Raw genomic sequence first — 22,444 nt, forward strand, 5'->3', positions numbered from 1 at the left:
ACAAGAAGATATCACACTGTGCCAGAGCTGATTCAAGCTAGAACAAAAAGGCACATGTTACAACCCTCCTATTACTGTAACACAGGATTACAGGAGGGAGATCTCATGTTTGAATCCTCTCCCGTGATCACAAACTCTTTGAAAGTGGAAATGCTAGTCCAGACAGGTTGAAAAGCAGTGGGCAGATATTTCATTTTCATATTATTTATTCAGGTGGCATCTTTATCCTGCTCTTCACCCAAAGAACTCAGGTTAGCATAAATGGATCTCTCCCCATTTCTTTATCTTGTGAAGTTAAGTTGGGCTGAGAGGTAGCAATCTGCTCAAAGCCGAACCCTCTAGCCCAGGGGACGGCAAGCTAAGGCCCATGGGCCACTAGCAGCCCATGGGGGTCATTTAACTGGCCCACGAGTTGCCCCCAAACCAAGCTGCCTGCTCGGCAAGTCCCCACGCGCTGCACTAAACTGGTGCAACATGGCATGGGGACTCGCTTCCATGGTGCTGGAAATTGCGTCTGCACAGACGCAGACGCCAGAAATTGCAGGTGTGCACGCTCTGGCCCACGGAGGGATCCGCTAGAGTGAACTGCCCCAGGCAAGGTAAATCTTGCTGACCCCTGCTCTAGTGGCTATGCCAATTGGCTGTATTTTTTGCTCTATAAGACTCACTTTATCCCTCCTAAAAAGTAAGGGGAAATGTGTGTGCGTCTTATGGAGCGAATGCAGGCTGCACAGCTATCCCAGAAGCCAGAACAGCAAGAGGGATTGCTGCTTTCACTGCGCAGCGATCCCTCTTGCTGTTCTGGCTTCTGAGATTCAGAATATTTTTTTTTCTTGCTTTCCTCCTCCAAAAACTAGGTGCGCCTTGTGGTCTGGTGTGTCTTATAGAGCGAAAAATACGGTACTTGCAAGTAAGCAAGTGTCAGGGAGAAAAGTTCTACTCTAGCCTCTTCCCTAATGTGACATATTCCCCTGCGCATTGGGTTTTTGGAGATTGGAAGGGATTGGGTCATGTAATATTGTAATACTTATTGCTGCAAATACTTTGGAGAGAGCTGGAAAAGTGGTACAGAAAAATGTTTTTAAAAGTAAATAAAAAGTCTGTTTGCATTCTCAAAAAAGTCTGTTTGCATTCTTTGTTTTGCTTTAAACACACACACACAATTCCCCCCCCCAAGACATCCACCATGTCTTCAAGCACATATTTCCTCCTAGTTTCTATTATCTCCCGCTGAGTTTTTGTTATTAAATATTCCAGCTGAAATTAATAACTCACCAAATCTGCTCTATTCATGCTGATGATTGTGATTCATTACTTGACCGTGGAAGAGTGCTTAGAATCTATCCTTTTAGAGCCTTTCGCCCTCACCAAACTTTGATGTTAAAAGGATGGTTTATTTATTTATGTTACGCATTTTAAAGAATAATTATATACCCATTTCTCAACAAAAGTGCTTCTGGAAGTAGCTTCCTTACAACACAGGGGCAATAATAAAACACAGCAATGAATATGTAGGCTTATATACTGTGGATGTTCACATGCAGGGAAGGGTAGAAGTCAGAAGTCCTTGCTACCAGCTTACTGGCACTAACCATTTGCTGGCACTCCCTTCACACCAAAGTCCTTTTGGACTTCCAGTACTTGGCATGACCAAGCTTGATAGCTCAGTCGGTTAGAGCGTGGTGCTGATAACGCCAGGATTGCAGGTTCAATCCCTATATGGAGCAAGCTGCATATTCCTGCATTGCAGGGGGTTGGACTAGATGATCCTTAGGGTCCCTTCCAGCTCTATAATAATAATAATAATAATAATAATAATAATAATAATAATAATAATAATAAGTTTTATTATATTATTTCCCCCAGCCACTCCGGGAGGTTCTCAGCAGACTAGTAAAATCAAGACAAAACATCAAACATTCAAAACCTCCCTAAACAGGGCTGCCTTCAGATGTCTTCTAAAAGTCAGATAGCTGCTTATTTCCTTGACATCTGATGGGAGGGTATTCCACAGGGCGGGCGCCACTACCGAGAAGGCCCTCTGCCTGGTTCCCTGTAACCTCACTTCTCGCAGTGAGGGAACCACCAGAAGGCCCTCGGAGCTGGACCTCAGTGTCCGGGCTGAACGATGGGGGTGGAGACGCTACTTCTGGTATTCTGGGCTGAGGCTGTTTAGGGCTTTAAAGGTCAGAACCAACACTTTGAATTCTATTCAACACTATGATTCTATTTCTCCTACTTGGTACCTGTATTAGATATGAATTAACTTTGTGCATGTGCTATTGTTATTCTAAGCTCTCTGTTTGTGCGTGAGCGCATTTTTATATTTGCAATTGTAACTACTTCTCTATATGTTTTTATTATATTGTAAATTGCTTTCGGCTGATGAATGAGGAGCAATTCATAAATGAAATGAGTACAGTTGTACCTTGGTTTTCAAACAGCTTAGTTCTTGAACGTTTTGGCTCCCGAACTCTGCAAACCCAGAAGTGACTGTTCCGGTTTGTGAGCTATTTTTGGAAGCCGAATGTCCGACGGGGCTTCCATGGCTTCTGATTGGCTGCAGGAGCTTCCTGCAGCCAATCAGAAGCCGCGCTTTGGTTTCTGAACATTTTGGAAGTTGAACAGACTTCCAGAACTGATTCCGTTGGACTTCCAAGGTATGACTGTACTAGATTTCACTTTCCGGAGTTTTTCTGGCTCTAAACTATCCATTCAATACTGCTGTTGTCTTTGTCATCAGCAAGAAAAAGAAGAGGGGATTCTACCATAGCTGTCAACCGTCCCTTATTTGGCAGGAAAGTCCCTTATCTCAGCACTGTGTCCCACAGCTGTCCCTTATTGATGATGTCCCTTAAATTTCCCGGGTTTCAAAGGAAGCAGCTCCTCTCCCTCCCTCCCTGCCAGCCAGGGAGGAGGGAGGCTCCAACTGTGTTGCTTGGCTGCGTTGCTTACCCAATAAGGAGTCTAAGAACGACTGGGGGGTGGAGCTTGCATGCCTTGTGCCGATCAAATCGGCCACGTTGCCTGGGGACTCGCCTTTGCTCAGCGCTTCCCAGCGGAGAGGTGATGGTAGTTTTCCTTGCTGCATCCCCTTTGCCGGGTTGCTGCACTGTGGGAACCACCTCTTAAGGCTTCGTTTGGCTGCTGGCTGGGCTTTCTGCCTTTGGCTCGGAGGGGCTCAGAAGTTGAACATACCTGTGCTCTGAAAATCCCTTATTTTCGAGGCTGATCCCTTATTTTCGAGGCTGCTGGTCCCTTATTTTCAAATCTGTAAGTTGACAGCTATGGAATCTACTCTCCTGCTGCCTAGACCTTGGGGATGTGCTAGTACAGATATCTGAGGCTGGTTGAAAGGGGAGGGAATGTTCACATCTTACCCGCTGTTCCTGGCAAGAGACAAACGTCTGAAATCCAGGTGCCACCCCAAATCCCAGCTGGTCAATGCAGGGTGGCTCATCCTGGCTGTGGATCTGCACCTTAATCCCAGCTTCAAATGAGGTCTCATCTGCAGAACAGAGAGATGGAGAGTGGAAAAGGGGGTTCAGGTGATCACAGCAGGGCTCAAGCTCAGAGCCAGAAAGCGAAGGCACTTCCCCTTACCTTGCATCGATAGGGAGATACATGGGGACCAAAGAGGGAAAATACCCCCCTGTCTGATTCACAGCCCACCCCCTGCATCAATCAATACCAACTACCGTATTTTTTGACTCCATAAGATGCACTTTTCCTCCTTCAAAAATTAAGGGGAAATTTGTGCGCGTCTTATGGCGCGAATGCAGGTTCCTTAGCTTCAGCGATAGCAACGCGAAGCCTCCGAAGCGCAGAGGGAGAGCTCCCCCCACGTTCCGGAGGCTTGCGGATAGCCACCTGAAGCCTGGAGAGCGAGAGGGGTCGGTGCACACCGATCCCTCTTGCTCTCCAGGCTTCGCTTCACTGGAGAGGCGCTGCACAGTTTTCCCTCTGTGCGCAGCACCCCTTCAGTGAAGCGGGAGGAGAAATGGAAGGGGCTCCGTTTCTTCTGCCGCTTTGCTGAAGGGGCGCTGAGCAGAGAGGGGGAGAATTTTTTCCCCCTGTTCTCCTCCTCCCATGGTCCGGTGTGTCCTATGGTCTGGTGCATCTTTTATAGAGCGAAAAATACGGTACATTTTTAGCTTTATGTGATCGGAGCCAGAATAATCTGGAGACTTAAACCAGAAATCAGTCCTCCCCACTTCATTTTTTTAAAAAAGCAAGGCTGAGTCCAGGAATGCATAAAGTAATACAGATAAAAGTAAATCTTCCCAGAACATTTCTTAGCTGCACCTAAAACCGACCCATTCATTAGCTGGGGAAAAGGTCTTCCAAGTCAAAGGGAAAGATTCCCAGAGAGGGTTGTGCTTGAACACCCCGCTTTATTGAAATCAAGGCCCAGCCAGGGACCCAGAAAGCTCCTCCCGTGGGATCCATGGTGACCTTTGACCTGGGATTCAGGCTTCATTTCCCACCCCGCCTCACCGTAGCCTTGACAACATATTCCCCCTACAAAGAACAATGTGCTATTTGTAGATAAGAGGCATCGCCTTCCCTAGCTATGATCAGCTGGTTGCCATGGTGAGACACATAGAACACAAATGGGGGGGGGGGGAGTGACTGAAAGGAAGGGAGGAGGGAAAGTGCGGTGTGGGTTTAAGGAGTCGGCGCAGGTCTAGAAAAGCAACGACGCAGAGAGAGACCCACTGGGTTGTGGAACGGGGCAAGGAGGCAGAATGTGGAGTGATCAACGGGAAGCTGGAGCAAAGGGTGGGGTACTTCTGGGAGGACGCATCAAGAGGGATAGGTGCGGGAGGCAGAGGTCTGAGAAGATGAGGCATCAGCAGAAGAGGAGAAATCGTCATGTGGCACAAAGGAAAATATGGATAAGGGAGGAGTCAATGTAGAGTCAGGGAAGCCAGCAGTAACTCTTACCTGTCTCTCCCCAGACAGGAAGATACTCATCTTGCTGAATGTCCAACATGATCTCCAAGCCGTTCCCCGTTCCTCCCTTATTGGTGATGCGTGGTGGCTTGTCAGGCTGACCTGAGTTGAATGTGTAGCACTTTCCGTAGCGTGTGTACACCTGTGGAGGAGAACGGAAGAACAAAAATTAGACAAGGAGATAGAATATTCCTTTGGAGTCCATGTGTCCCTGCCAGCTCTTGATGGTCAAGAGAAAGCCTGGCGTATTGCTCCATCACGCTCTGCAGGTAGGCATAATAAGCAAGATTCCCAGGATGTGCTTTCAGCACTGGGTTTCAGCACCAGGGACAGCTCCTGGCCGTCTGGAGTTTTGCAGCTTTCCTAATAACATGACCTTGATGCCATAGGGATACTGGGAGTGTACAAGTAAATTGCCTGGAAGGAATGTGGAATGTACTGGATTTGAGTGGTGGGGCTGCAATGTGTGACAGAAGCAGAACTGGAGCATTGTCATTCTACTGCAATTTCCTTTGCGACTCAGGTTTTGGGTTATGCATTCACCAATGGCCCTGGAGAGAATGAGAACAAAAGGCAACACAGTGAAGTCTAGAGAACTCAAGTTCCAGAGGCAAATATTCATCAGTTGCCCACCCGCCCCAAACCTTGCTGAAGAAGGATAACTTCAGCTATGCTAGTATTTAGACTCTACTGGGTAATTAATCATTTGAAGATGCTCAGATAATGGTCCCTGCCAGGCAATTCATGTAACAAATAGGTTGAGAAGTTAGATTTGGCAGCTGGTACCCAAGGAATACTGAAGTGTTTTGTAGATACCAGCTGAGTTAAGTCCATCCCATCCAGCGGTTATGGAATGGATATGTTTAAGCTAAAGTCTTAGGTGATAAAAACGGGGCGCAGGCTGGGAACGAGTTCACCCAGTGACAGTAAGTGATCACACCAGGGATATACTCATATCTCAGCTTCTGGGTTTGTTTTCTTGCCCCAATTCCAGGATCCCTTAGAAGCGTGAAGCAGGTTTCTCTCTGTCTCCCAGTGTAGTTTCCGAGCGCCTTGCATGCTCCAGTAGCTGGAATTGCTTTCTGATTAGCGCAATATCGGTAGCTGCATGCTCCTATTCCCCCACGGTGGATGTGTTTGCTCATTTGAAGTCATGTCGCTTTTCATAATGACAGAGCTAACCGTTTGTACCTTGCAGAGCCGAGCCTTTATAGCTCATCAAAGACTTTGTGGGCCTGGATTATGCCTTCTCCTTGCGCTTATATATGATCCAACATCCTTGTTTTGCTCATTACACCTGAGAAGACACAGAGGTTTTTTCTTCTTGATTTAAGGAGGCTCACCATAAAAGTATTTTGTGAATTCCCCAGTGTACTCTTCTCCCTTCCCGCGGTTGATGCTATAGGGTTCCATGTCCTTTCTAGGCTCCATCCTGCCCCTGTCTTTGCTCCATGTTGGGTATATAGCACACAAATCCCGGTGCCTAGCCTTGATTTGAAAATCAATACTAAGCCGAACATAAAGTGGCCGCTGTTTTATACAGTAGGCTCATGTTACAATGAACACAGTCAATTTTGGGAGACAAAATGCAATTTGAAGGGATGGGGAAGAAAAAGCTTTTTGTAAAACAAAGGACAGAAGCAGCCTTTTCCTTAAGGTTGCATAGATGTTTGAATATGTTGTTGTTGTTTAGTTATTTAGTCATGTCCGACTCTTTGTGACCCCATGGACCAGAGCATGCCAGGCACTCCTGTCTTGAATATATCTGTTCTATTAGTTATATTAAAGAGGAAGTAATAAGGGCATTAGTTGTTATCATGCAACAATAGAATTTGGGGTAGATTTTGATTATTTTTTAATTGATTGTATATGCATTCATCATTATGTCTGTCTGAGAAAGATATTTATTTAAATTATAAAAGCTGTTCAAGTTACTTTCCTGAGGAATCGATTTGTGCTTTAAATACACTGGGATTCCCCAACAAATATTGGCTTATACCATTTTGAGTTTTCTTCTATTTTGCTGTGCTTTTTTTTTTTAAAAAAAATAATATTATGATTATTATAACCACTGGCCAAACCACTCTCTGTTCCATTACTAGAAATGTTTGCCTAATCTTGTTGTTGTTTTTCACTTTGGAAAGTGCCTAATGGATATTGATACCTCTACTCAGTACAGTGGTGTGCTTGAATTTCAGGTATTATAAATAATATTCCATCCCTCTTATGTGACAGTGACTAGATAGAATTGGAAATTGCCTCTGAGCATTTAATTGCATTACCAATTTTTATACGAGACTGTCTACTGATCCAGTTTACAGGCACAGTCTGAATGCTGCATCTGATAACTGAAATAAAGATGACTGTGTTCCTCAAATCTGAAATAAAATTCCTTTCCCCTTTTAAAAAAAAAGCAGGGAGGAAAACTTGCTTGTGATGAGAAGTCATGTCACAATGTTACTTTTAGTAATACAAGGAGGGGAAGTGTGTACTAGCTTCCCTGTATGTGAACTGATGCTTTGTCAAGCATTTAAACTTGGATGCTTGCAAGTTCTTTTCAAGTACCGTATTTTTCGCCCTATAGGGCACACCAGCCCATAGGGCGCACCTAGTTTTTTTTTGGGGGGGGGAATAAAGAAAAAAAAAATTATTTCCCCCCCAGGTGCGGGGCTAGGGCGGGGGAAGCCCGAGCTTCCCCTGACCCCATCCCCTAGAACAGGCTGCTATCCGCAAGCCTAGGGAGCCCGGCGGGTATATCTGCCCGAAGCCTGGGGTGCGCCGGGAACTCCCGCCGGGCTCCCCAGGCTTGCGGAGAGCTTCCTGAAGCCTGCATTCGCCCCATAGGACGCACACACATTTCCCCTTCATTTTTGGAGGGGAAAACGTGCGTCCTATAGGGCAAAAAATACGGTAACTTGTTTTATTTCTTGGTTCTATTTGTGGACTAGCCAGTGAACATAAAAGCATTTGCTTTTTTGCGAACGCATAAAGACAGGATGATCAAGCTGTGTTGGAGGAAATACGATTTAAAATTATGATTCATGATTCATATGCATCAATAAAGGAAGATTAATTCTATTTCACTAATTGGAAAAATGGTCGGGTAAATGTCTAAACAGGAACTGAACATGCGCAGTTAATGGAAATATGAATGGATGGGAAAGTATTAGAAATTACTGCATTTTTTGCTCTATAAGACGCACCAGACCACAAGACGCACCTAGTTTTTGGAGGAGGAAAACAAGAAAAAAAATATTCTGTATCCCAGAAGCCAGAACAGCAAGAGGGATCGCTGCACAGTGAAAGCTGGCTTCTGTGATAGCTGTGCAGCCTGCATTCGCTCCATAAGACACAAACACATTTCCCCTTACTTTTTAGGAGGGAAAAAGTGAGTCTTATAGAGCAAAAAATACGGTAAGTATTTTACTGTGAGCCTCAAAGGAGGGAGGGAAAAGAAGCATCTTGGAAGGGGGATGGAAAGTCAATTTTTAAATTGGTGTTAAATTTGAATTAATTGGTTGTTAATTGGTTTAAAATTTGGAAAACTAATAAAAAAATTCATTGGAAAAAAAGCATTTGCCTTTAAAAAGGTCCGTTCAGAGTTAAACTTATATGAACATTGTGAACTGTATGAAAAATGAAACATCGCAGAACGAAGGCACCGAACTCAAGGAGGCTTCTGCATTGATTTTGAATATTAGCATGTGTTACATTGCCAAGTTGTCTGATCTCCTTAAGTCCACTCACATCAGTGGGAGTCCTACCCATGGTGTGAAGTCTTTGCGGCATCTAACCTGCAACCCTGGGGATGTTGGAAGTCAATGAGAGTAAGCCATTCAAAGGGGTGTTAATCATCTGATGAATTATGAATTTGTGTGCCTGGCTGGTGAATTATTAAAAGTCGTTCAGTCTTCATCAAAGTACTCCGGTCTCAAGAGCAAGGATTCAAGTCATTGTTATGAAAAATGAATCCCTGAATTTAGCTCTCGGATATACAGAAAGCTCTATTCGTTCTCATGTGCCCAAGTAGTTTAAATGATACAAATCCCTACTTTGCAAGGAAAATGCATGGGAGCAAGGGGCAAGGGCTGGATGATAACTGGTTTTCAACATCGTGATGCATTGTCAGCTAAACATTGTGATATACCGATATACAGTCGTACCTCGGCTCCCTTGGGAGTCGTACGTTCCAGCTCCCGAACGATCGAAAACCGGAAGGGAGTGTTCCAGTTTTTGAATGTTCTTTTGGAAGCGGAACGTCCGATGGGGCTTCTGCGGCTTCTGATTGGCTGCAGGAACTTCCTGCAGCCAATCAGAAGCCGTGCTTTGGTTTCCGAACGTTTCGGAAGTCAAATGGACTTCTGGAATGGATTCCGTTCAACTTCCGAGGTATGACAGTATCACAATGTCTGAAATAAAGATGGAACTATGGAGAGGCACTGGCTCCATGTTTTTCCATGCACTGTGATTTTTGCTGGTACCTACTCTTGCGACTGGGACATGGGTGGCGCTGTGGGTTAAACCACTGAGCCTAGGACTTGCCGATCAGAAGGTCGGCGGTTTGAATTCCCGTGACAGGGTGAGCTCCCATTGCTTGGTCCCTGCTACTGCCAACCTAGCAGTTTGAAAGCATGTCAAAGTGCAAGTAGATAAATAGGTACTGCTCTGGTGGGAAGGTAAACAGCGTTTCCGTGCGCTGTTCTGGTTTGCCAGAAGTGGCTTCGTCATGCTGGCCACATGACCTGGAAGCTGTACGCCGGCTCCCTCGGCCAATAAAGCGAGATGAGCGCCGCAACCCCAGAGTCGGTCACGACTGGACCTAATGGTCAGGGGTCCCTTTGCCTTTACCTTACTCTTGCGATCGGTTGCAAGAATCCAGAGAACCATTGGCTGGCTTCACGGTTTCCCCCACATTGTGATTTTTGCATAGCACACAAACACACACACCATGATTCACGATATATTGCCACCACAAAAATAATGAAACTGATATGGGCTTCAAACTGGTTTTGGATGCTTTATCAATATATCACCCAGACTTAAAAGGGGGCATCATTAGAGTCGTGACATCTATGTCATGAAATACCACTGGAAGGGAAAGAGAAGAGACGCTTCAGTTTTCAAGGATGCTTCCATGGCCATTTGTACATTTGTGCAGCTTCCCTGCCTAGATGCTTCAGGCCTCTTGACTAAAAGGGTGGAAAAGCTGCCCAATTAGTTGAGCATTTCAACAGTCTCAGCTTCCAATATACTTTAAGAACTCTTATCGCTGTGAAGATAGACTTGAAAGCGCATGGCGATGTCTGGCAAAATCTACAAAGCCAGCAGGAGCTCAGTAGCAAGGCTTTCAGAATGCGTTGGGAGGGGCAAATAAATTCTGGTACCGGGAGAAAGATGCACAGGATGGGCTTTTGGATTTACTCAAATTCAAATTTATTAATAAGAGAAGCAAGTGCAGGGTGTAGCCAAGGATATATTCAAGCTGAACAGTGCAGTCCCGAGCATGTCAATAAATTAAGCCCCAGATAATCTGAAAGCTGCAATCACTGAACTCAGTGAGACGTACTTCTATCGGAACATGCTTAGGGTTGAGTTGTTGAGGTGCAACACAATGCACAAAGTATATGTCCAAGTCATGACGTTCAGGACTGCTGCCTAAGTTGCAAAGAGAATGCAGTTCATTTCAAGAGGGAGTTGGGCATGTTTAGCCTGGAGGAAAATTGTGTGTCGGGGGGGGGGGGCGTAAATACGATCAATATATAAACAAGGATCTTGCAGAAGTAGGAGTTAGAAGCGTCTATTTATTTAAGGAGCCAGGGTCTCTATTTAATGCAAGGGAAGGGTCTGAAATAATACACTTCCCAACCATTCCTGCACAGCTCAGAAAGCATGGGATGGCAGCATAGATGCCAACTCTCTGGTGCCCTAGGTGCCCAAGCACCCAAAAAATCCCCCAGGAAGTTGGCTGGGCACTCACAAATTTTGGTGCCAGGGCCATGCAGGCTGCATGGCACCCACAGCCCTGGGCACCCAAGCTGGGACTCCTGGATGGCAGACATCTGAAGGCACTTTTCTAGCGGACACTGAAATGGTCTCCAAGAGCTACTGGCAAACCTAGAATCAGAATCAGACTAATGATGCTGGATAGCTCAGTTGGTTAGAGTGCAGTGATGATAATGACCAGGTTGCAGGTTTGATCCCTGTAAGGGACAGCTGCATATTCCTGCACTGCAGGTTGTTGGGCTAGATGATCCCTTCCAATTCTATGATTCTTTGTCCTCCAGCCCTGCAGTATTCTGGATACACACATACACATGCCAGGGTCAGCATAGGAGCAAGAAAATGTGTCGGACACATACATATGAACAAACCTCACAAAGTTCAAATCATGCAGTGACTCTTAACCCAGCGGCGGAGGAAGGTGGGTGCGGTCTGCCCTGGATGCCATCCCTGAGGGGGGGTGACATTGCTGTGCCCTCCCTGGGCTGCCGCTCGCTGCTTGCGGCACCCCCCAAGGCTGCCGCTCACCATGCGCGGCACCCTCCGTGGGACGCCGCTCATCGCACATGCACCCCGGGCCAGCCCTAAGGGGGTGTGTGACATTGCTGTGCCCCCCCCGGGCCGCTGCTCACGGCACCCCCCATGGCTGCCGCTCACTGTGCACGGCACCCTCTGTGGGATGCCACTCACGGCACACCCTGTGGGACACTGCTCGTTGCACACAGCACCCCCAGGCCATCCCTGGGGGGGGTGACATTGCCATGCCGCCCCCCTGGGCCAGCTCTCACCATGCGCAGCACCCCCCAGGCCGCTGCTCACCATGCACGGCACCCTGGGGGGCCACTCGCCCTGCCCCCCGGGTGCATGCCACCCCAAGGGCCGGAGCACCTAGCTCTGCCTCTGTCTTAACCATCAGGGATGGGAATTGGGGTTCCTGCCATCTGTTACTGCGAACAAGCCCACCTCGTGGTTGGAAACAGAAGTATGTTAGCAGATCACGAAGAGGCTTAAAGATCTTCCCACACAAGTACCAGAAACAGCTCTGCGGGAGAGAGACAGCCTGCCTCCAAGTTACTGGTGAACGTGTCGTGCCTCTTGCATGTCACAGCTAAACGTGAGTGAACACAAAGCTCCCACGGCAAGATGTGCAGCCAGATTACATTCATGTTCATTCATAACAAGGTCACACTGAGTGAACTGGGGTGTGCGGCCAAGGAAGCGAGTATAAAAGACAGCAGCCTGGGGCAGATTCCAGGTTTGCTTTTTATTAGAGAGCATGGCGCTTCGTTTCATGCAGAAGGGATTTGAGAAGAGAAAGGGGGTGGCTAAAACAGTACGGTATATTTAGACCATCGTTCGGAGCGAAAATAAATACACTCATACATTTATTTTTAAAACCCAAACAATACAAACACTCAGATGAACAATCTATCATGAGTCATGATTGCAAATACACTCATAGACCGGCAAGTCATACAGGGGAGGTGGGAATGGGACCATGTCACACAGATTCCCTTGGGTGGAAATTCCACATCTCTCCTCTTGTTTCATGGCTTCTGTCTACCACAAGACTCAGGCCTAGTTCAGACATACTGCTAAACCATAGTTTCCTGTTTCAGGAACGAGCTGAGGCAAGCCTCTGACATGCACTCCTTCTCTTTTCTCCTCCTTTGCATACGCAAGAAGAAGGTCGAAATATTCTGCTTTCACTTTAGAAATAACCACAGTTCCCTGTGTCATTTGAACTGTGGTAAGCAAGGATCAAATTAGCCAGATGTCCTGACTTGTTGGCTAGCCTGGTCGCAAGCCATGGTTCCCTGTATTCTGAAATCACAGGGAACCGTTGTTAGTCTTAAAGTTGGTTAGTTAGTTCTAAAGTTTAGAATCCTGTAGGGAAGAAGACACTGGCAAAGCAGACACCAGCCGAGAGCAGGATTTAACCCTCTACTAATCCACTGCTGAGCAGGTAGTACTTTCCTGCTGGGTGCTGCTTTGCTTTGGGTACATTTCCTGTGGGGAAACACACTGCAGAAACAGACTCCCTCCCCCACCCAAGGGTCAACTTTGACAGGTGGGTGGGACCACCCTGTTGGGATGCATCCAGGGAAATGGGGGCATTTGGCAGGCCCCCAGCTGGCTCCAGCCACTGGCCGGCAGCCGGGCGATCTCCAGTTCTCAGAACAGCATCAAACAGCGGCACAAGCCTCAGATACCTTTAGAGACTTGGCACGCTCTAGTCAGCAGAGTGAATAACTTCTCACAACGGAAGTGGTGGACAGAGACATGTGTAAGGATTATTTACAGGTGTTTATTCAGCATAGTTCAGGAACAAAGGAAAAAACATGTCTGCTTCCCTTCTTGTCCAAGCACACAGCAATATAGCAAAAGCAATATACAAACGGAAGTTCCCAGCAGACTTGTGCTGGAAGTAAACAAGCATGTGACACACAACAGTCACACCTGTTCCTTTTAAGGTGGAACGGAACTATATCCTAACACACCCACCTATCATTCACCTGGCACAATCAGACGAGTGATTATGAAGAAGCAGCACATGGGTGGGAAGAGGATTGTGAGAGGCCAAAGCTCACATAGGTTTGCTTCTGTGATGTGAAACCATGATTTAACATTACATCTGCAGCAGACCTCAAGAGTCAGGCCCCCCACCACGCTTGCCAGCGCCAGTCTCTAAATCTCTTTGATGAAGGCCATGAAACGTTCTGCGCTGAAACCCTGGACAGCAAGGCAGAACTACTTCAGCCGTTCTTAACATGGGTATTAAACTGGAAAAGACCCTGATGTTGGGAAAGATGGAGGGCACAAGGAGAAGGGGACGACAGAGGACGAGATGGTTGGACAGTGTTCTCGAAGCTACCAGCATGAGTTTGACCAAACTGCGGGAGGCAGTGGAAGACAGGAGTGCCTGGCATGCTCTGGTCCATGGGGTCACGAAGAGTCGGACACGACTAAAGGACTAAACAACAACAATATCGACGGGATGCTGTTGATTTTCAAATGCTGCTTCTCGGTTACCATCGTTTTAGATTTGCCTGGTGCCCCTTAAGGGAGTGACCCACATTCCTAAATTGTCCAAGAACATTATAAAGGGTGCCTCTTGTTTCAGAACACCCTTGGCCCCTTAACAGTAGAACAGATGCCAGGGACACTGAGAACTCTTATTTCTGAATTCTGGTTGAGCAGCCATACTTTAACAACTCCTTGTTTTCAGCACCCGCAGGCTGCAATCTGCAACTCATCATTTAAGGTCTGTGTGTGTAGCATTTCTGATAGTCCTCTATCAACACACTTGCTACAATACTATCCTTCCAACTATTCATCATATCATCCCATACTTAGTGGTGGCAGGTTATCATCCAGAAATTCTTCTTGTGCCTTGAAATCTGCCTGAATTAGAAAATGCAGCTTCTGACACCTGCCCCCTTCCTTTCCACCCATCCCCTCCCCTGTAGTGAGCAGGATCCACAGCAACACAGCTGGCAGGTGTGAGGAGCCAATAAAAGGAGAGGAAAAAGTCAGTTGGGAGGAGTCATAGCTGCCTCACCTGATTTCGGCAGCAGACTCGGAAGTACAAGGGGCAAATCTCTGGGTTGCATCCTGGTTACTTTACCTATACTCTGCTCCCTTTCCTTCGCTTTCTCTCGTCCCATTAAGTAGTTAGACAGCCACCTCCTTAGTCTAGAGTTGGACTAACTCTGCTCCAGTTTGCAAACAAGATTAAATTATGGAATTCAACAAATATTCATACTTGTGGTTATTTTTGCCTAATATGTTCTGCTTTCAGGTTTCGAGCTTTGAAATAATGTGGAATTCTTGGGGGGAAAGGTAGGGTTGGGAGATGTGAAATATGTCCTCCTGTTCTAACCACAAAAGGCCCACTGAGCCCCCACTTCTGGTTGCATGCTATTAACATTCAAAAGAGCCAGAAACTCACTGAAATTCCCAAAACAGTAAATGGTGCACCACACATTGCCAAGCTATATGTTTGCAGACCATGTACGGGTACAATACTGTCTTAACTTATTGTTACACACACACACACACACACACACACACACACAAAACGTTAGCATGAAAAGCCTGCCACAGCTCTGCAAAGAAGCAAACCTTTTATTCCTCAACAATTCCTAATGCATTTGGCGCCAACCTTTCATTCCGGGCTGCCAAGGAGATACTCACACCTTCTGGGGACATGGCAAAATTCGAGGGCCCTTTACCATGTTGAAACAGCCGTTCTGCAATTGCAGGGTACACAACGCATCTCTAAAGCCCATCCCACCTATAACACTCTGCCCTTCCTCACCCCCGGCTCCAGTGGGGCAGCTGGCCTCCCCAAGACCCCCCTTCCCCTGCCCTGACTCACAGTTGTGAAGTTGTGGGGGCCGCAGTGCTCGCCTTGGAAGCGGCAGGAGAGGAGCATCTCCTCCAGCTGGTGGCCCAACCTGTCGAGCAAGCGCCGCGTGGACTGCTCCTGCGGCGGCAAAGGCGGCAGGTAGTGGGAGAAGTTGAGCAGGCTCCCCAGCCAGAGCCACCGGGGGTCCCGCATCACGGCCCCCACGGCCGGCACGGGCTGCAGGTCCTTGTTGAGGAGCCCCAGCCAGTAGCCGCTCAGGTGGAGGTCTGCCCGGCTCATGCGGCGCAGGAGGAGCAAGTTGTTGTTGCAGAGAGTCACAGCCGGAAAGGTGAGCTGGCGGGCGTAGAGGAGGTGGACCTTGGTGTGGACAGGCCAAGAGAGCAGGTAGCGGATGCGGTTGGAGGACCAGGTGGCCAGCAAGACCACAGAGCCCAGGAACGCCAGGAGCCAGAAGGCCCGGCGAGGGCACGACCGGTGTCCCGAGAGGACATGGCGGAGCCCGTGGAACTTCGTCTGCTCCAGGAGATAGAAGAGGGGTGAGTGGGTGGCACAACCAGACCAGCCACCTTCCATGTCGCCAAGAAGAGGGTTGAAGAGGAGCTCCCTCGAGCTTGTCTCCCGTCCGCACTCCTCGCCACATCAGCTCATCTCCCTGCTTCTTTCCTAATGATCTCTCGCTCAACTTCGACTGTCAGAGGGAGGCCAAGCTGGGAGATGCAGAGCGCGTCTGCCTGCAGCTTCCTTGAGCAGGAGCGGCTCGCAGCATCTACGGGTTCCAAAAGAGGCGGCTGTGCCTAGGGGGGAGCTGTTTGGCTCAGGCATCGGAAGAGCCACCTAGAGCATGCCAGAGGCAGGGAGAGAGCGGCAAGGAGGGGAGATCCAGGGAGATGCAATAGCAAAGGAAAGAGAGAGAGACAGAGGCAGAGAGACAAGAGAGAGAGGCGGGAGCTTGGGATGGGAAGTGTTGACAAGGAGGGAAAAGACACAGATATTAGGGTGCTGGAGGAGGGAACAATGCAGAGGGAGAGAGAGGCAGATAGAGACAGAGACAGAGAGAGAGAGCATGTATGTGCTTTGGGAGGAAATGGCGCCTGAGAGTCAGCAAGATAAGTCCAAGTGCAGCCCTGCCCCCCTGCTGTCAGCTCAATTGACTGAAGAGCTTCTTCTCAGCTAGCAACAAATGCCCTTAAACTCTTTGGCTGCAGCCGTCTGCAGCAACCACCTCCCCACCCCTGCGACAACATCCACTCATGGCCCCCCTCTCGTCAGCATGCCATGTGCTGGTCAGTCTCTACAACTACTGCACTGGCTCCCCTCCTCTATGTGCACCCACAAGATGGGGCAGGCACAGTGCTGCAGGTGCAGCCTGGAAGGTGAGCTACCTTGTATTTGCGGCAGGGATCCCAGATATTGGCAGGAGTGCTATTTACACATAGTTACATGATCGGGCGGGGGGGGGCACGGGTGGCGCTGTGGGTTAAACCACAGAGCCTAGGGTTTGCCGATCAGAAGGTCAGCGGTTCAAATCCCCGTGACGGGGTGAGCTCCCGTTGCTCGGTCCCTGCTCCTGCCAACCTAGCAGTTTGAAAGCATGTCAAAGTGCAAGTAGATAAATAGGTACCACTCTGGCGGGAAGGTAAACGGCGTTTCTGTGTGCTGCTCTGGTTTGCCAGAAGTGATTTAGTCATGCTGGCCACATGACCCGGAAGCTGTACGCTGGCTCCCTCGGCCAGTAAAGCGAGATGAACGCCGCAACCCCATAGTCAGCCACGACTGGACCTAACGGTCAGCGGTCCCTTTACCTTTATCTTACATGATCAGGGAGTATCAAGAGGATCGTACACTTAATTTAGACGACGCAGGGTTTGTTTTCTATTCACTGCAACCGGAAATCAAGGGGCTCAAAGGTAGTCTCCTGGCACAATCCTGTGCATGTTTATTCAGAAGGAAGCCCACCATCTCTGCTCCGTACCCATGTATGTATACATCTACCAGTTGAGGACAACTCTTTTGGAGCTCTTCACAATCTCTTCTTGTTTCGACAACGCTGAACCATCAACCCTCTTGACCACCTCGATGCTCACCCCTGAGTTGAGATCATTTATGAGCAAGTTAAAAAGCACAGGTCCTAATAGTGATCCTTATGGGACTCTAGGCCCCTCCACTGGGAGAACTGTCCAGTTATCCCTATTCCCTGTGACTTAACCAATCCACAAGAGGACCTCTCTTCTGATTCCATGACTGCTAAGCTTACGCAGGAGTCTTTGGCGAGGTGTGTTGTCAACAGGCTTTTGATAGTCCAAGTACACTTTATCAACCAGATCAACTGTATTAATATGATTGTTGTCACTCTCAAAGAACTCTGGTAGATTATTGTGACAGCGCTGACCCGCCTTGGTCACAATGTGGTGGAAAAGTGGGATACAAATCATATATATATATATGATTTTATTAGAGTTTATAAAGAGGAACATGAAGCTTAATATCAAATATCAAATATCTAAATAAGATAAAAACAGAGAGAAGGGGGGGGGGGAGAGAAAGAGATCCAGAAAAAGAAATAGAAAAGGGATTAAAAGAGAGAGAAAGAAAAATAAAGTTCAGAAACTAAAGAACTTCCGATTCTTTGTCTGTCTACAATATTCACTCCATCCACTTAAATACAACACTCAGCAACGCCACTTTCTATAAACAAACATTGTCTTCAATCCTCAAATTCAAATGTCACTATTTCTTTTTCATGCAAAGAGTCCAGGAGAGTTTTCCAGTCTTTAGTAAATGTCAACAAGGACTTTTCTCTGATTAAGCAGGTGAATTTCCCCATCTCAGTTAAGTCCGTTAATTTCAACAACCCTTCTGAAAGGTGGGCTACAAATCTAACAAACACTTAAGGTTGCTCCTTGCTTTGAGGACATTTTCCTTCTCCTGGGTGTTGACGGAGTCCCATAATAATAATAGTAGTAGTAATAATTTATTTATACCCCGCCCATCTGGCTGGGCTTCCGCAGCCACTTTGTGCGGCTTTCCAAAAAATATTTAAATACTGTAATACATCAAACATTAAAAGCTTCCCTAAACAGGGCTGCTATAAAGGCACTGCTGTCCAGCCGGGACTTAACTTTTCCTTCTTCAGCAAAAAGCATAGTGCTCCTTTCCTTCTCAGTAGTGCTAGCTTTTTGCAGGGTGATGATGCCACCTAGTGACTACTGAATGTATATATATAGTAGTTTATGCCACCAAAGAATAAGTGAAGTCAGAGATCTTCCCACGTACAAAAGGGATGCAGTGGGCAATATTTAGGGATTTGGGAGGTTTGGAATGGGGAAGGTGGAGGTGAGGAAATCTTCATCCCCCCCCCTTAGGAGCACCAAGGGTTCTTGTAGAACCAAATACTGACTCAACAAGGAGAACCAACAATGGAAACCTGAGCTGGCGTAAGTTAAATGTCAAAAGTGAAATTTGAAAATGTCCAGAAAGTCCTATTCCAGTTGTGAAATTTTGCCAAAGGTTCAATTGGTGCAAGAATTCTATTTCCGCTGTAGACAACAAAGTCGAGAGTCTATTGGGGTGGGATAAGAATTGCAATCTTCTTTTTTCCAAATTTTGTATTTATACATTTCAAATTTATACACTTCACTGATTTTACAATCCATTTAACATTTCAAAATTTGACTTCCTTCCCCCTCTTTCTGCGGTTCCTTAAATTTCTTTTTTAATCTCTCCTGTATATCCAAATTTATTTAATTGCTCATTTAATCATCTACTGTAAAGATATACTCTTATAAAACTGCAGGTTATTACAATGATCCTGCTAATGTTTTTATCTGTTTACAATTTATCTGTAAATATTCAATAAAGCATTTCCATTATTTTAGAAAAATTCTGTTATCTTGATTTCTTATTCTTCTGGTAAGTTTTGCCATTTCTGCATATTCCATAAGTTTCTGTTCTTCCTTTACTGGGACTTCTGCTTCTTTCCATTTTGGGGCAAGGTTATGAACTGCAATCTGCCCTTCGCCACGTAAGACAAGAGCCCTGTTGGAACAGCCAAAAGACCTGCCTAGTCCAGCACACTGAGAACCACAGTGGCCAACCAGTGAGCTCTAGAAAGCCAACAAGTGAGACTTGAGGACAGCAGCCCTGAACCTGGAGAGCTCATATAGATGGGGGAAATCTGTGCCGCTCCTGCTCTTGTTGAAGTCTAACTCCCATCAGACCAGCATGGCCAATGTTCAAAGATGGCGCAAGTTGTAGTCCAGAAAAATCTAGAGGACCATAGGTCGTCTCCCCCCCCCCAATTCCTAAATACAGGCATTGTGGCTAATAGCCATTAATAGACGTATCTTCCATGAATGTGTCTAACCTTTTCAAAGGCATCTAAACTGGTACCCATCATCAGGGCCAGCCCTATCGTTAGGCAGAGTAAGGTGACCACCTCGGGTGGCAAATGCTGGGTTCGACGGGCACCAGGGGCTTCTCCCCAGCTGTTTTCCCTGAGTCCCTACTTGCCCACTGTGGCAGAGTTGAAGTGGCCTACACTGAAGTAAGATTCTTCTGCCAGTCTAGCCAACATACATATGTGGAACTGAGGTGGGCACGAACTTGTCCTTTGCCTCAGGCAGCTAGAAGTCTTGGGCTGCTCCTGCCCATCATTACCTCTTGTGTCAGCAAATTACGTACATTCATCATATTCTGTGTGAAGGTGCTCCTGTTTTCTGGTGTTGGCATTACTGGACAACCCTGCAGCTCAGTGCTTGTGAGAGAGGGGAATAAAAAAAGTCTCTATCCACTTCCTCCACGCTATGAAGCAATCACAATCCCCTCTCACAATCACCTTCTTTCTAAACTGGAAATCCCTGAGCGCTGTAGCTGTTCCTCATAGGAGCATTCTGGGATCAAATCAGAACCTGGGACAGCTCCTGCAAATCTGGGATGGTCCCTGGAAAATAGGGACATTTGGAGGGTCTGCGAGAGGGTAAAGCAGGGGTCAGCAACCTTTTTCAGCCGTGGGCTGGTCCAATGTCCCTCAGACCATGTGGTGGGCCGGACTATACAGTGGTACCTCGGGTTAGGAACTTATTTCGTTCCGGAGGTCTGTTCTTAACCTGAAACTGTTCTTAACCTGAAGCACCACTTTAGCTAATGGGGCCTCCTGCTGCTGCTGTGCCGCTGGAGCACAATTTCTGTTTTCATCCTGAAGCAAAGTTCTTAACCCGAGGTACTATATCTGGGTTAGCGGAGTCTGTAACCTGAAGCGTCTGTAACCCGAGGTACCACAAAAAAGAACAAATTCCTATGCCCCACAAATAACCCAGAGATGTATTTTAAATAAAAGGACACATTCTACTCATGTAAAAACACGCTGATTCCCGGACCGTCCGTGGGCTGGATTGAGAAGGTGATTGGGCCGCATCCGGCCCACAGGCCTTAGGTTGCCTACCCCTGGGGTAAAGGGACTGACTCCCCTTTGCCAACAAGCCGAGCCAGATTTAGGTTTGATGAGGCCCTAAGCTACTGAAGCTAATGGAGCCCTTTAAATGTCCAGCTGTCCTTTGTCAACAACAAAATGTCGCTGATTTTTGTGTTGAATATATGCTGTATGCTAATTTATGGACCTAATAGGTATCTAAAGCCATTTGCACATGTTGCCATGCAACCAGTCCATGCAGAATGTAGGCACCCTATATATAGAAATGAACAAACCAGTGGTATTTCAGGGAGCAGGCTAGCAGGCGGGGCCCATTACTTACATCATAGGAGCATACACAACACAAAACACTGTTGCTGTATGTAGGTTTTAATTTTATTTGTTTTTTATTTTTAAACATCCAGTTTTTTCCCCTTTACATTTTTGGTGGGCCCCCAAGAGAGTGGGACCCTAAGCTATAGCTTGTTTATCTTATATGTAAATTTGGCGCCGCTAACAAAGCATGCATATCTATGCATGTACAGCACATTTATATGTACACATCAGCAAACATCAATTTGTGCACATAATTTGTGGTGGGCGGAGGCCTGGTACACAACCGTGGATGCCCGGGGCCATGGGTCGCATGCAGCATGCATGGCCCTGGCACTGAAATTTGTGGGTGCTCGGGTACCCAGGAAGTTGGCATCTACGACCTGGCATATCCACCCTGCCGCTGCTTCCCTGTTATCTGCAATTACTGCATGTCCTCCCTTGTAAGGTCATATTTTACAGCCTTTACTTACTCAAACATTAACAACACCTAATAGCAAAGGCACAGCAATTATGGCTTATTGCCAGCGAGTTATTTAACTAGGTTGTTTTGCTGATGATAGTGGCTCTTAAACCACTTGAGCAATATTCAAGGTTCAGTAGTCTTCATCTCGGCAGCAAATGCAGTAAATTCGATGGGTCCAGGAGGGGTACGGCATGCACTTGCCAATTATGGCCACCAGAGGGGATTATACCAGCAGGAAACGAGAAGTTTCTGAAAGTCCATACGATGGAACAGGGAGCTTTAAGAACTCAGAAGGAAGGCGCAAAATACAGAATGCATGAGCCATCAGAGAGGGTGGAAAATCTATATGCACACCAGGGATATGTGTGCATGTCACACTCCTGAGGATGAGAATATTAAGTTCCCAAGTGCCCCTATTTTCCAGGGACAATCCCAGATTTAGAGAAGCCGTCCCGGTTTCTGATTTGATCCCAGAATGCCCCACTTTTCCTTAGGACGTCCCTATTTTCATCGGAGAAATGTTGGAGGGTATGGAGCTATGCGACCCTTGAGCCAAGGAGGTAACTGTGCAGCCTTGAGAAGACATCTTAAGGCAAGCCTGTATAGGGAGGGTTTTTCATGTTTAATGTTTTGTTATAAAACCAAAACCATCAGTTGGAACCTGCAGGTTTAATCCCCGTAAGGGACAGCTGCATATTCCTGTATTGCAGGGGGTTGGAATGGATGATCCAACAGCTTCCAACTCAACAATTCTAATAAATAATAATAATAATAATAATAAATTTTATTTATATTCCGCCCTCCCCAGCCGAAGCCGGGCTCAGGGCGGCTAACAATAATAAAACAGTACAACACAACACTCTAAAATCATTCATTATAAAATTAATTCAAATTAATAATAATAGTATAA

General features: G+C 46.8%; 1 protein-coding gene across 4 annotated transcripts in view; it reads right to left on the minus strand.

Annotated features, from left to right (window-relative positions):
* The window catches only part of ASIC1 (acid sensing ion channel subunit 1), a 211,956-nt gene that overhangs the window by 13,275 nt on the left and 176,237 nt on the right, over nucleotides 1-22,444 (minus strand). For 3 of the 4 annotated variants that reach the window (XM_083598804.1, XM_083598803.1, XM_083598805.1), the window contains 2 exons: nucleotides 4,948-5,098; nucleotides 3,381-3,508 (listed from right to left, as the gene is read on the minus strand). In XM_083598804.1, coding sequence (XP_083454930.1) covers nucleotides 3,381-3,508; nucleotides 4,948-5,098 — 279 coding nt within the window. Of the gene's footprint in view, nucleotides 1-3,380; nucleotides 3,509-4,947; nucleotides 5,099-15,337; nucleotides 16,520-22,444 lie in introns of those variants that run through there. The other variant, XM_083598802.1, reaches the window with a different exon arrangement.

Source organism: Podarcis filfolensis, assembly GCF_964270895.1.
Source record: "Podarcis filfolensis genome assembly, chromosome: 2".
NCBI lineage: Eukaryota > Metazoa > Chordata > Lepidosauria > Squamata > Lacertidae > Podarcis > Podarcis filfolensis.